Raw genomic sequence first — 16316 nt, forward strand, 5'->3', positions numbered from 1 at the left:
CTCCCTTTGCCATTTGAAATTTTCAAGTTGATTCCACGTAGCACTATATAGGGATGTCTGGGATGGACCTTTTATAGCTCAAAATTCAAGCCCCTCACAATAATAAAGTACGTGTTTTTGCGTTTGCTCATATTCGCAGTCGTTTCAAAGATACACGGGGTGGCAACGGACTCTATGGATACCCTATATATACACTGATAAAGAATATTGTAGCACATTGAGACACACTTTAATGCTACACTTTGCAATCATAACAAAGGCTTGGCAATTTTCACCAATGTTCATTGCGTATAATGCATCTCTCTAGTTTACGTAATTTTACCGTACTTGTTGCCTCTTCTAATTTCTAGTAAGCAAGTGCCAACATCTAGGAAAATCAATATTACTCTATGGCAATTCTGTGAAGGAATAATTTAATATTTCATAGCACATCTTAAATAGAGAAAGTGCTAAATAGGACTAAACTAATACGTTTTTTGTTAGTCAAGCAATTTGGTTTAAATACCTAAGTCTAAATTAAAAAAAAAAAGTATTGCATCATTACTTCAATCTGATTTACTAACATAATCAAGAACTCACTAGTATTTTTATCGTAGAAAAACTTCGATTCGAGTTTACAATTCCTTGCAAAAAGAAATTTGGGCTTTATCTTCATCACAATCCACCAATATTTAATCGCTATTGATCCCACATTCTCAAATTTTACTGTCCTGTAACATATCTTCTTTTCATTGGCTTCGAAGGTGAGTTCCCACATGGGATCCTAAATTTAATTTCAAATTTAATTAGTACTTAATATAGCATACAGCTATACAACAAACGATGTAGAATTTATGTTTTTTTTTAAAAAAAAAAAAGAAAATATAAAGGTATATACTGTACAACAAGTAACTAAGAACTACTAAATACTAGAATAAGTCCTAACGGACCAAGAGATAGCACACTTTTGTTTGCCCCAAGTTTACCATAAGCTTTGTTATGTGTCTAAGATTACCGATAACCTACAGTCTTCAGAAAGGCTTTTCTTAACGTTGGTGAGTGGTAGGGGTCAGAGTAATGACTAATCAACATGACTGCCGCTGGAATTCATAGCACAATTCTTAACTGAGGATAACTTTCCACTCAATGAAGGTAGAAACTTCGTTCATTTATCAAATTGAAGATAATAAATGTGTCTAAAACTTGATACCACTCCCGTTTATTTTCATTGCCGCCATCTTTAAATATGGCGCATAATTCGCTCAAAATTTAGTTTTATTCGTGTTACTGTAAACATTTATTGGCTAATAACTATGAAACTATTATAGATATGAAAAAAACGATACGAAAGAAACGTGATAAAGCATAATTTGAGTTTTCCAACGATATCCATTTCATCACTATATCTTAAAAATTGAATGAATAATTTAATTTTATGTATCATATGGTGTTGTATTCTTGACCTCTAATATTATACAAAACAAAACGCGTAGACCGGTTTTATTTATTCCAAGTTTACCACAAACTTTGTTAAGTGTTTAAGATTTCACATAGTCTATAGTCTTGAGAAAGATTTCTCTCAAGGTTGGTGAGTGGTGGGGATTCGAGTAATGACGTCATCAATATGGCTGTTGTGCCAACGTGTGATACTTTACTTAAACAAATATAATTCTACAACAAGCGTCGTATAGAATTGTTCTTTTTTCTAAATGCTCGTTATGAAGTAGAATTTGGGTTGTATCATACCAATATGTTTCATAGCTCCAATAGTCTTCCTGATTTTAGCCCGAAAGTTATATTTTACGATCTTTTTGTAACATAATGAATGTTCTAAGTTCAAAACATTTGAACTGTTAAGTGAATAAAATTCATGAAAACATTTAAAGTTTCTACTATTGTGGAGTATTTAATAATGTCGTGAAGGATAGGATTAGGGGATATTTGTGGAAGTTATAAATAATTTTCTGTTTTAGGCCCGTGTCTTCCTAACTAACCCGTAGACCTAACTACGCTCGCTGGATGACTGCTTGCTTGCTTGCTAATTATTGACTCAGTGGCCCTCGTGCAAGACAGATCCTTTCTCAAGGTGGTCTATCTATAAATCGCTCTGAAACATCTTTGGTAAATGTTTAATATTTCACATAGTTTATAGTCTTCAGAAAGGTTTCTCTCGAGGTTGGTGAGTGGTGGGGATCCGAATAATGGCGTCATCAATATGGCTGTCGCGCCAACGTGTGATACTTTATTTAAACAAATATAATTCTACAATGAAGCGTCGTGGAGAATAGTTCTTTTTTGTAAATGCTCGTAATGAAGTAGCCTATGATTTGTGTTATATCAATATATTTCATAGCTCCAATAGTCTTCCTGATATTTAGCCTAAAAGTTACATTTGCGATTTTTTGTAACATAGTGAATGTTTTAAACCCAACAACTCTTAAAACGTTAGGGAAGTAAGATTTATGAAAGCACAAAAAATTCCTAATATTGTGGAGAATGAAATATGGCTTTTGGATTGACAAAGCGATAGTAATTGCAGTTATAGCCTTTTTCTCGAAGCTAAAATCTTGATCAATACATGTTGTAGGGAAGAACGATGTAGGCTGTGGAAAATCTTAAGCACATAACAAAGTTTATGGGAAACTTGGGGGTAAATAAAATATGTTCTCGCTCTCTTGCTTCATAAGTGAATATTAACGTCTTTAATTTACTAATATGGATTTGCAATGTAATACAATCATAAATAAAGATTAAGTAACAAAGAAATGAAATATTTTTATGTGAAGTTTGTTCATTCTGTAATAGGCACATTTTGTGCCTAGACTTCTGAATATGCTTTTGTAAGTACTGTAATGTAATATTCTTCTACTGATTAAGTAAACTTAATACTAATGTTGTACATTACAATAGGTATCAGAAACAATGTAAAATTCGATCTTGCGTTCCGCTTTAAGCATTTTTTACACCAGTCTTACTACCCATAATCCAGAGTCTGTCATTATCACAGCCTGTTGAAGCAACTTCATCCTCACTTTCAGAAGTATCATCATTTTCCGGCGGAAGAATGTCAGGTGACATAGGCCCTTCATACCACTTAATTTGTTATTTTCCGTTTTCTAAGTTAGATCCATGACAAGTTGGGTCAGTGTCTTCGAGAGGGTTACAGAGATTTGCATATCCAGGATACGACATTGCCCCGCTTTATTTTTTGTTCCAAAGCAGCTTTTGTCGGAGGAAGAAGAGTAGGATCAACAGATCCAAGTTTTGACAACGGTTTACTTCTTAACATAGGAGACGTTTTCTTTTTAAAAATATTGTATCTCACTTCTGACACGGAGGTGTACGAAGGATGGCCATACATACAACACACAAATGTCTCTGCACCAGACAATAAAAATTCATCCACCAAGACGGATTCTCCCAATTTAGCCAAAATTCTTTGGTGTGTCATGATTTTTGTGTGAATGTTAAATGGTTTGATTTTTCCTTGTCTGCTAAAAGCAGCAGTGTAATCTGAATCAGTGAAGGCTGTCAGCTATTTCACTTCTATTTCTTTTGCTATGTTTGTGATGTTGATATACCTTCTAGAGTTGTTTGAAGATAAACTACATTGAAGCCATAATTGTGCATTCTTTAAGGTTTTTTTTTTTTTTTTTTTTTTTTTGTGATAGATCATTAACACTAAAATATCGGAATCGGTTGCTCGCACCAAAACATTTCTTTTCTTCGCTGTAACGAGTCATGTGAAAAATATGCCAAATGATCCTCGTATCTGCTTCATTCTGTTGACATGTAAGTTCTTTCACTTCAATCACATCCATGTTCACTCCTATACATGAGTACTTGTAACAAGTCTGTTCTACTGCAACATATAACGTTTTATTGTGTAGCAAGTGACAATAATTAGAAGATCTCCATTCTTTGAATAAACATTTTGTTAAAGATGTTTTGAATGATACGCTTCGTAGAGCCATTACAGCCGTGTCTAACGTTTTCAGCTGAGATCATCAATCCCTATATCATAACATGATGAACTTCTTTCCAAAGTATTATGAAAACTATTTGTCTTATACAGTTCAAAATTTCTCCAGATGTTAATCTACCCCAATACTACATGTTCACTTTTTATTTTTAAACTAGGTCTTATAGTACTTTTTATAAGTAAATATGACAGCGTTGTAAGCAGGCTTTCTTTTCCTGTTCGTGGAGGTGCAGATACCTGATCCATTCACACCATTGTTCCTCACTGATCTTCAAAAAGTTGGTAGGGGAGGGAAACAAGTTACGAAGTGAGATAAGATCGTTTATCTAAAAATGCGGAGATTGCATATCTTTGAAGTTATAGGAGCAGTTCGACTTAGAAATGCATTTTTTACAATTCATTTCCATTTGTAGAGTTGAAAATTCTAAAAGGAATGGTGTTTGTTTGATCGCGATACGTTCAGTCGTTAGCGAGTAAAAGAGGAAGAAAGATTTTGTGATGACGTCATTGGTGGTCAAGGAGCGAGAGCAGGCTTACATACTACACAGTGCCAAGCATTTCGTTTGTGAGAGGTGCGGTGGCACGTTCTAAGTGCGGTTTCCTTTTCCAGAACTGATTGCAAAGACTTACAAATATCATCTGCATATAGAAAATGATATCTGATGGTGGGCTGTACAAACGTTTTTATATTATAAAACATATCCTATAAAGCATGAGTTCAGCGTTTCAAAAAAAAAAAAAAAAATCGAAACTAATATGAAGGGTAAGGGGAAAAAACAAGGAATGTCCATGTATGTGCTTTTTCGGGTGCTTTGTCCTATCTGTTGGTGACTCTTGGTACTATTTGACTGTATATGCCATGCATACGTAGATGTAAAAATGTCCATGTAAAAAGGGGCAAAAGTTGTAACTAACCCTATTCTTCTTACGCGGTTTTCAATATTAAATCGCAGTTTTCTCGACAATGCAGTTTTGTGACATTCCTTCTTTTTTCCGCTTACCCTTCATATGTAAATAGATGGCGGACGAGATTGCTGCAACACCTAAGTACTTTTTCTTTAATCATTCTTCCGATTCACAAACATAAGTATGTTCATTTTCACGTTTTGTTGCAATTTTTAACGCTGACCTTATAATTTTGTGCTTCAAGGTATGTACAGGAGCGTAACATATGAGGCAAAAATGAAATAACATCTGTAAAGTTTGCCAGAATACGAAAAACACTTCACCGGTTAAATTTCTTTTATTCTCGAAGCTGTCCACGGAACAACTCTCATCACCCGTTTCATCATCATTGTCACATGATACAGAGAAATTAAACGATGGATCAATGTCTTGAGGAACAGTCATCGTCACTGCTTCCTTCTACAAGCCGGTATATTTCACTCCCTAATTCATATTGTATAGCTTATTTCTAAAGCAATATCTTCAGAATCATGAGTGACATCGTCTCTATTACTCTCTAATGCTTCGTCTTGACTACAACCATCAATTGCGTCTTGTACAATATTTGTATGTTGGTAACTGGACATAGATCGGTGCTTGTTCAATGGCTCGGATTTTAAACCTTTCAATAATATAGTTGGAACAGCATTCTTCATCAGTTTGCGTGTAAATAATTATCCTGGCATTAGCCAGAAGTGGATCTAGACGGTAAAAACTCAGGGGGGGGGAGTCAGAACCCAGACTATGATATGTATATCATGTTTACTAAAAACTTTCAAAAATATCTAAATAATAGCTTAAATCAATTTTGTCACTCAAAAACTGGGGGGCCTAGGCCCCCGGCTCCAGCCTAGATCCGCCACTGGCATTAACTTTTCTTTCAGTAAACTTGACTTCTCGAAGACAAGCTCTTCAAGATGTTTGGAACACGAGTGATTTTATTTGGTTTCTTTCTTTTTTTTTCATTGATTTTCTTGGGCCATGATTTATATCGATCTGGTGATTTCTCATAACTTAGAAACGTAAGAAAAGATACTTTACGTCCTCAGCTTTAATTGCACAAGAATTACAACCGAAAACACAGCAGGTGTTAGGCATTTCTACTTCACTTCACAGATACAGCACGCGCTGTACTAACATGTGTTTTCTACTTCACACTAGTGTTTCTTTCAGGAAAAAAAAAATTCCGGGGGGGGACACATTATTCGGAGAGGCACATTATTTTTACACAGTACTATTATATTTATTACATTATAGACGTATTATTTTGGTCTCCTCCGGGGGAATCTCTCAGAGCTCCGGGAGACAGTGCCACCCTAAAAACATGTCTGGAAGAAACACTGTTTCGCACAACAAACGTAAATACTGCTCTCTCTCTCTACTCTTTTTTATACTAATGCTATAGGAAAAACAACTAACAGAAACTTCCCTCAAGAAATCAACACAGAGCAAGACTGCTAACAAATCCAAAACACAATCTATTAAATCCAATGCACTATTAAAGGTTTATCAGCTGCGTACAAGGGAGTGGTTGCTGACTCACATTGAGTTTCTCGCGTCCCACCAATGACGTCACCATTTACGATTCATCAAAAACAAATGCCTGTAGAAGCTGAACGAGACGGCCTATCAAGATATAAAAAAATACGGGTCTCTTATTTTTTGTTTCTCTTTCTATTGCACCAAACTTGTTTTTAACTCGAACTGCTCCTTTATGTTAGTTGACAACCTGATCATATGGTCGCAAGAACAAAAGCTTGCGGGAGGCAAGACTGGCTACTGTCAGAAATGAGAAAATCTTATCTACCTACACATCTTTTTACTTGTACAGTATTTTGCAATAAGTCTTCTTGTCAAACAGGGTGCTCTTTCCCTATTTTCTTATTTCAACCATTTTTTAATCTAAATATTGATCCTTGCGCGGTGAAAAAAGGAGACACGTCAGAGGAAACGCAAAACAAAAAGCATTATCATCAATATTTTGCTTTCCAAAATAAGGGATGCAACTTAAAAAAATAAAACTTTAAAAGAAATATCTGGGAAAATGAAAGAACAAGTCATGGCATATCATGAGTGTGTATAACAGTAATAGGCCTATACAAAATAAATAAATAAATATTACAATATTTCTGAGGGTCAAGATCATTTGGATCCGATATTGGTATTCCAAGGATAAGCAAGTGAAATATTTTTCAGTTGATTTTGACTGAAAACCTGATTTACAGAATTATCAAAATAGAGCAGAATTATATATATATATATATATATATATATATATATATATATATATATATATGTATGTATGTATGTATGTGTGTGTGTGTGTGTGTGTGTGTGTGTGTGTGTGTAGGTGTGTGTGTTGTGTTATATAGTATATTTTGATTCAGTTTCCTGATCAACGTTACGTTACATCTTAGGAATCTACAATTCCGTCACTTTTGAACAAAGAGATGTTTATCCTTGTTTCCCCTATGTAGTTCATAACACTTCATAATTTTATTGAAAAATATCTGGTAACGTGTATCACTTCTACTCTCCTGATTCATTTAAAGAACAAATTACCAGTTGGTCGCAAACTGGAATTATTATTTTCAGCTGAGGAATATTATCAAATTCTCAATCAAATTTGGCTGATACATGAACCTTGTCGCAAATTGGAATGATCACAAATCGCATTGAATGAATAAAAATATATACACAGAAAGCTCCTATATTAGTCCATATATCCACATTCGTGCATAGGACTACTTCTATTTTGTAGTTGACCATCCATCACAACAGAGTTAATTAATACTTGATCTAATGATGATTTGCGGGTGGAACATCTCAACCAAAATCTCGCGGCCTACAATCTCGCCTGGTGAGAACCTAGATAACGTGTAACTTATGTAACTAAGATACAGCACTGAAAAGTTTGCTCCATCATCATGATATTATTCTATGTGAACAATGCAATGAATATAAGTATTTAGTAACATTATGAAGTGTAATTTACAAATAAATATGTTTTGGTTAGTGGCGCATTTAGGAGGCTATCGAGCTCAAGCTCTCCCCGAAATAATTTCATTATTATTTTTTCACATTATACGTACAACACAAATGCTTCTTACTGGTACAACACAAATGGGGGGCAGACCTTTTATCTGCTGGGGGGGAACGGTAAATACAAATGATAATTGAAGGATCTTATAGGTGACATTCTTTATTCTTTGCCAAAAAGTTAGGGGGGCAATGCCCCCCATAGCTCCGCCTATGCTATTACTTTCAAATAACGTTACACCAATAAAAGTATGTTCATATCACGCATATTGTAAAACGTATTGCAAAATATAACGTAGTATATATATATATATATATATATATATAAAATATGGCTTTTGAGGCATAGGACAAATTATCCCGTCCATTTGCTTCACTATGGTTAATCAATCAAGCAGAACTCATGTCTAAAAACCCAAATTGACACAATATCTTGTGTGGCAGTAGTTGAAAGATTAAGACGCCTTGTACTATACTTAATATTTGTAAACTTCTTAACAATTCGCAGAAATTTACACTACCTATTTGACAGTTGCGAACCAAGTCCAGTATGTGTCCCGTCCGTTATGCTCCATAAAAATATTAATAACCCTGCATGAACAAGGCTTCATTTTTGTATAACCATTATTTGTGTATCACTTCAGGTTCAAAAGTTCTACTATCCAAAACTCCGGGTTGCATAGTATATTGGACACCATGTGTTACCATTTTTATTCTGTTGCGATAAAGGTTGAAACTTGTAATCGTTAATTTGAACCACTTCCGATTTGAACAGAGGGTTAAGGGAGGGGATAGAACCTATTGTTGTGACGCTTAATTGATTGTATAAAACCACATCTCAATTTTTCTTAGTTAATGCTAGAGCTCGGAAGTTGAAGACCTAAAAATTGCCTAAAGAGAACCTATAAAAAGATCTAAAAATATCTATAAAAAAGGCCTGAAATCTAAGAAAAAGGACTTTAAAAAAGTTAGACCCAGTTTAATTAGAATTACATATTTAATGAATACAATGCTCAAGAAATACAAGCTTCTGATAGGTTAACGGTCTGTCCTTCTTCCACAAACCAGTGTTGCCACAGTCTTAGCTCTGGAGTGGGCTGAAAAAGAGTACCAAATCGAAACAAAAAGGGCTGAATTCATTATTTTATACCAATGTAATGCATGGCTTTATAACACGAAACTAAAAGAGGTAAAGTTCTAGAACACTTCCCCCCTCCAAAAGTCAAAATCAAGAAAGTACTCTTTTCAAAAATTATTTTCCAGAAACATCCAAATAAGAGGACCCCGAACAACCGTGGAAGTAGATGATACTTCTCCCGCATGTAGGGAGTATAACAGAGGCCGCGAATTAAAAGGGAAAACAGTTACCATCTTTGGTATATATTATAAGAAACCAAACGCGCCTCTATTTCAAAGTGACCAATAAACCAAAACGATATTATGGTCATATATGAAAAAAATATATAAAACGTGGAACAAGTCAATCATATCCGAGTTCGTGTGTTAAAATATAAATTATTGCACCTTATTCTTGCTTATTTTACGACCGAAGGAGGATAATAGTATTGACACTTTTGAAAATGTGACAAGTATTTGCTAAATAGTGCTGAATTGGGTAGAATTGTACCAACTTTTCCACAAAAGGGGCTGAAAATGCCAGCGTGGTACCAACGGGTCGATGAATGACAAAAAGGGATGAATTTGGTACAATTGTACCAAGTGTGACAACACTGTCACAAACTGAAGTACAAACTAAAATAAGAAAACTTCCCCACCCTCACCCTCCTTGCTCGAGGACATTGTTACGCCTCCTTATCTGACTCGTGATTGTTGCAGATCTGGTCTTATCAGTCCAGTCGTTGAAGAATGTCTTATCTTTTGAATTTTCTTTACTAAAGAAAAGATGTTTAAGAGGTGGTGGTGTTTCGAGTTAATTTATAGTAAATTTATTGTCGAAAGATGAAATGCAAAATAAAAATTAAAAAACGTTAAGACCTTTGAAAAGTTTAAAAAAGACCAATAAATAAAAAAACGCCGGAAAAAGCAAAAAGGGACAAATAAAATCCAAAATTTTCTGGCCTACAATGACCCAAAATGAATATATACTATGTTAAGCCTCGTCTTCGGGCACTCGTAAAAAAGAGGATTTTTCCTCAACTTCTGGGTCCTAGTTATTGCTCTATGAAAATCAGTATTGAACTCGAAGTAGGCCTACTAGTCAATTCAACCACTTCTGGTTTTGATAGTGTTGTCGGTTGTGATGATATATAGGCTACTCTTGAGACGCTGTATCGATTGAAAAAATCGTTTGTGGCTATCTATTACTATTTTTGTTCTATGGTGATTAACGTTGAAACCGAAAATGGTAAATTTGAACAACTTCGGTTTGAGTAGATGGTTAATGGAGAAAATTGAACCTTTTTTTGGAAGCTGAATCGATAAAAAAAAAAAAAAAAATCTCGACATCTCTTACAGTTTTTGCTCTATGTAAATCAGTGTTAAAACTGGAGATAATAGTAAATATAAACCATTTCCTGTTTTGGTAGAGTGTTGTGGATAGTCATAATATGGTGTCCTAAGAAGCTAAATTGTTTGCAATAAATCGCTTCTCGCTATATGTAAGAGATTTCGTTCTATAGTGATAAAAATTGAAACCAGAAATTGGTAATTTGAACCACTTTCGGCTTGAATAGAGGAGAAGGGGATACGGACAAAATCTCGCGGCCGAAACATCGCCTCCCAAAATCTTGCCGGCTAAAACCTCGCGTGGCCAAACCCTCGCCGCCCAAAATATCGCGTGGCCTAAGCCTTGCCGCCCAAAACCTCGCGGGACAAAATCACGCCGGGCCAAAACCTCGCGTGGCCAAAACCTCGCCGCCCAAAACCTCGCGGGACAAAATATCGCCGGGCCAAAACCTCGCCATCTAAAACATCGCGTGGCCAAAACCTCGCCGCTAAAACCTCGTGGGCCAAAATCTCGCCTGCAGCTTAATAAAAATTCAGTGTAGTATAACAATATCTACTGCTTTTGTTATAAGTAAAAATAAAAAAAGAAAGGAAGAGCTTGGTGTTGTGAGAGTAGAGGCGCCGAATTGTACTTCGCCCCGGGCGCTGAAATCTCTAGCTAAAGCTCTGTGTATATATATATATCCCACTCCCCCTCCCTTTTGTTATGCCGACAAAGTGAAATTATAAAAGACGTCCTAGGCTCGAATCACATCTATGTTGAAAATTTGATTGAGATCGGTAGGATGGTTCAAGAGGTATAATGTACCAAACATAGTCATTTCATTTTTATATATATAGATTTCCAAAGCATGCATTAGAATTTTTCTTGTCATTATTTTAATGTAATTATGTGTTATTACTAAATATATATATATAGTAATATATAGAACATTCTACATTGAAGAAATCGTCGAGAAAAAGTTTTATCCTGACGACATTTCTTCCCAGGCAACACTACGTCTCGCTTAATTCAGACCAGGCGAGATTCTGTGTCGCGAGATCATTACAACGAGGTTCTGGTCAGGCGAGATTTTGGGTATGGCGATATTTTGGGGCGCGAGGTTTTGGAAGATGAGGTTTTGGCAAGGTGAGATTTTGGCCCGGCAAGATTTTGGGTGGCGAGGTTTTGGGTGGCGAGGTTTTGGCCAGGCGAGGTTTTGACCCCGCGATATTTTGTCCCGCGAGGTTTTGGCCAGGCGAGGTTTTGTACCCAAACCGAGGAGAAGAGGAAGAATGGAGTAGAAGGAACCTATTGTTGGGACTCTGAATCGACTGCAAGAAACGCTTCTCGATATTTGTTACCGTCATTGCTCTGGTATCTGTCGACAGATGAACGAACAAAGCCGTTATATACGACTTCAGACGCTTATGCATAGCATAATCTGAGAGTGTAATAAAGGTGAAAATTGAATACATTCTTTGGATATTGAATTGGTTCTGGAAAACGCGTCGTACTCTGTGTTGATCAACAATGTAACCGAAAGCGATAGATCTCTGCTACTTCCGGATCAAATAAAAGGCAAATGGACTAGATGAATCTATTCGTGTTCCGAAACTGCACTTCTCGCTATTTCTTACCGCTTTTGAGCTGATGCCTGTCGACTAACGAGCGGAAAGTTAGACAGACAGACGAACATATCTAATCTATGAAACTTTTTATACTTATTATACATAGTTCTGTTTCGAAGTCTTAACAACTGAAACGAATTCAGTTTTTTTTTTTTTTTTTTTTTTTTACAAAAACTATCCATTTTTCGTTTTTCGAAAGATCTTTTTGTTTTCCGTTTCTCGGAAAACTTTTCGTTTTCCGTTTTTCTAAAAAAAAAAAGTTTGCTTTTTCCGTTTGTAGAAAAAAAACTTCAGTTTTCATTTTTCATTAAAAAAATCAGTTTTCGAAAAGATATTTTTTTAAAAAAAGTGGGATCATCCCTTATATCAAATAGTAAGTTACATTACTTCGGATTTTCTCGATTTTGAAAAGGAACGTTTAACTTAATCACACCAGATATGTTTACGAACCTTAATGTTCTCACACTCAGAGTCAGCTTCGATCAGTTTCTCGTTAACTTTCAAACGAACACAATGATCAGGGTCAAAATGGTCTCCTGTATACGAGATTTTTCCCACAGGTTCCTTTGGAGGTATTAAACGAATTATAGGAACCATAAGTTGCCCACTTCCTTTCAGTTCTGCTAAGGTAGGCTCTGGTTTTGATGGTCCCTTTCCTACTATGCAAAGGTCATCCATCTCCTGCAAGAATTATTAAATTCAAATCAAATATTATATAAGCATAAAAGAATACCTAGTTAAAATGTTAAAATAATTGGTCTTAATAACTATTTCTTCTATGGTTTTGTAGGAAAAGAAAGACAGTAAGATGAGCGATTGCAGTTGACCAAATAGAGAAACTGAAGATAAGAGATGTTATTGAATATCTGCATAAGGAATGGTTAAGGTTTTAGGATATCCATGCCGACATGGTTACTACATTAGATAATAGTACTCCTTCTTATGACACAACGAAGAAATGGGCAGCTAAATTGAGGAGGGGAAAACTAGCATAGAATATAAGTTTCGATCAGGGAGATCAGTTGAAGTACTGACAAAGGAAATTATTGGCCAAGTAGATGAATGTGTCATAAATGATCGCCGATTGACCATTAGGCAGATTTTGAGACAAATAAAGTGGACTTGTAAACTGCAAGCGTAACAGAATTATTCAGCGTGTGGGAATGAGAAAAGTTTCAGCGAGATGGTACCCAAGCTTTTAACACCCGACCAGAAGATGATCAACTGCAATATAATTCAAGAGATAATTTTAAGTTTTACCGAGCATATCCAGATTCCTTTCTGGCTCGATTCAAAACATTAAATGAGATGTGGGTTTACCATTGCCAACCAAAGTTAAAACAGTTCCAAGCAGTGGAAATACGTCTCATCTTTACCTTCAAAATAGCCCAAATCAGTGCCCTCAGTAGGGAAGGGAATAGCTATTGAATTTTGAGATTCGGATGGAGTGATGATGATGACATATTATTCTTCAAAGAGGCAAACAGTAAATGGGAATTATTTTACAAACCTCATACAAAAGCTGCGCAATCATGTTCGGCAGAAGCGTCATGACAAAATGACAAAAGGTGTCATTTTTTGTCAGAACATTAACCCTAGCCACAAGTTGGTTGTTGCTATGACACCAATTCACGATTGCAGCTTAAAGTTGGTATTCATTCACCTCATTCGTCTGATTTAGCACCTTACGGCTTTCATCTGCTCCAAAACTTTAAAAACAAGTTAGAAAGTGTTTATTTTGATACCGATTATATCATGCATGCCGTAAATAACATTCTCGACGGCTTCAACAAATCCTTTGTTAGTAGGGGCACTAACAGACTTGAATATCGATAGGCAAAGTGTTTTGACTTGTCAGGATATTATGTTGATATGTGGCACTATTCTTGAACGCTCAGTTACTTCTTTCATAGTTAGGCTTAGAACAACAAAAGTATTCACTCCAGACAGATCGTTTCACGTTCATGGAAAAGATTTCGAATACCAGGAAGCAGACATGTTCACAGCAGAGAGCAACCAGACCTGGTAATGCGAAAGTATTGTGTATTGACTTGCAAAGACGAGGGATCGTGTGTGCGTGAGTGGTCACATGAGAATCCCAGTCTTCTGGAAGTGGTACATCAGTGCCCTTTTCGACGTTGGTTATAGTTATAGCTAGAAAATTAAACAGTGTAAGACGAAAGTATTTCATGTGTCAAAGAAGGTCATCAACGCAGTATTGAATCACGGAAAAGCGTGCACTGTACCTGTTGCTGGAACTAGTCAAAGTGGTATCGGAAGCCTATGCGTCCCCCCGTTGTTGTACTTAAAGTGAGCTCCCTGGTGCGACGTGAAAACCCAGTAACTCAAAGAGCTACTGCACATGCAGAACAATGTTTTCCCGCAACTGTAAATCGCATCATAAGCCAAGATTTACAACTCGTGTGGAAGCACAAGGTTCAAGTTCATAAGCTGGGTGCTTCCCATGTCTAGGAAAGGAAAACCAACAGCCGAAAGGACTACGAACGCCATCTGGCTGGTAACCGTTCGAAGTATGTATTGCCACTGGATGAAGATTGGGTGTATCTGTTGGGATGTGGCCAGAAAAAGGGCCATCTACTATCATCCACATGATTTCAGAAGCAGGGACGTAGTGTCCATTAAGGCTATAAGGCTTAGCCTATCCATTTATTTATACATCAGCCTCAAATGTTGCTTTTGAATATTGATACAATTAATTTTATTAAAATGGATTTATTTTATAATACGCTGTTTAAACATCAAGCGAATTGAAGCGAAGCTTCTGCAAGAACGCATTGAAGGCTATCGGCGGCTAGCCTTCCGCTTCTCTCATGGAATTAGGAAAATGGGGCGGTGACAATCACTTTCCCGCCACCCTCAGCAGACGAAAACTTCTTGAGCTATACACAAATTCAACATGATGCAACGAAAGTGGACGAATGTTGACGAAAGGCTAGCCTTTCGGGTGTTTGGCGAAACAAAAGCGACAGGATGAGGTCTTGGAAGAAAGTATAGAACAGAGACTATAAAAAATTTAGAAGCTCACATTCAGTAACGAGTTTTGACCAAGAAAAGAGAGAGAGAGAGAGAGAGAGAGAGACAGAGAGAATAAAAATGTTATGTTGTTATGAATAGTATTAATTCATCAGGGACCTTATTGCGTACTGGTTTGCGTGATCACAGCGTATAATTTACATTTTAGTTTTTGATAATTGACATATAAGTTATGTTGTATTTTTTGCGTTGCGTTGCGTTGCTATCCGCAAGTTTTTCGAAGATCGATACTGAAGAAGACCTCAGATGATTTATAGTTTCTTTTTTTTTTTTTTCATACTTTCAATCTAAAATAGCTTTTTCTGTAAAAATCATCAATTGACTGTGAGCTACTGCTCCACTGTTTTCCATTAGTATGCTGATATGTGTTGTTGTGGGTGAAGTGCTTAAGTTTGTCTATGATTTGGGGAAGTTACACTTAAGATCGTCCTATAGCTATCCATTTTTATCTGTTTCTTTGAAACAGTAATACAGTGTATGTGTGATATGCGAGTATTGCATATGTAAGGAAACCGTATGTGTAAGGGAAATATGAAGCAGAACCACTCTTATACTTTTTCTTGCATTGTATCAAAAATATATTGCATGAATTAGCATTTTTCTATCAAGTATTACAGCGTAGTCAAAACACTAAGACGTGATCGTTTAAATAAGGGCGGGATATTTTTTTTGGGGGGGGGGTAACTTAAATTCACTTTACACTCATATATACATACAACAAAAATTGCAAGTTTCAGGGGATTGGGCCCCTCCTAGCCACTCTCTAGCTACGAATCTAGTTCCAGCCTACCCATTTCAAAACTTCACGCTACGTTACTGTTCAGAAGTCGGTTGGGTACGTAAATGGGTGCATGGTTGTTGGGGTTACTGCTATAACGGCACACTTCCATTGCGGAGAGTGGACAAAAAGGCTGAAAACAATGTTGCCTACTACCAGAAGAACATTATGGAGCCACTCTACTATGATATTCCTTCTCTCTATGATAGCGACATATCTATCTCATGTTGTCATCCACCAGGACAAGGCATCTAGTCATACGGGTGGATCGGATGGCACGGGAAATAGTAATTCATGCAACAAACTTTACACACATTCGTGTTAAATACCCGATGCTTCTCTCATGGATTTTTGCGGGAAAGCTTGCCAGGAGGAATGGAATCGTTTGGACCAAAGTGTTTCTCAACGCAGTCTCCTGGAATATAAACTCCGCTGCAGGTCCATTGCTGCAAGACAGGGAAC

At 36.4% G+C, this 16316-nt stretch overlaps 1 protein-coding gene across 3 annotated transcripts in view; it reads right to left on the bottom strand.

Annotated features, from left to right (window-relative positions):
- The window catches only part of LOC145668293 (MYCBP-associated protein-like), a 119557-nt gene that overhangs the window by 39124 nt on the left and 64117 nt on the right, over positions 1 to 16316 (bottom strand). For all 3 annotated transcript variants that reach the window (XR_014128006.1, XR_014128005.1, XM_081736020.1), the window contains exons 7-8: positions 12473 to 12703; positions 580 to 763 (exon numbers count right to left, since the gene is read on the bottom strand). Coding sequence is in view for 1 of the 3 variants with exons in the window: in XM_081736020.1 (XP_081592146.1) it covers positions 580 to 763; positions 12473 to 12703 (415 nt within the window). In the remaining 2 variants the exon portion in view is untranslated. The remainder of the gene's footprint in view (positions 1 to 579; positions 764 to 12472; positions 12704 to 16316) is intronic.

Source organism: Thermobia domestica, chromosome 13, assembly GCF_964235325.1.
Source record: "Thermobia domestica chromosome 13, izTheDome1.hap1.1, whole genome shotgun sequence".
Taxonomy (NCBI): domain Eukaryota; kingdom Metazoa; phylum Arthropoda; class Insecta; order Zygentoma; family Lepismatidae; genus Thermobia; species Thermobia domestica.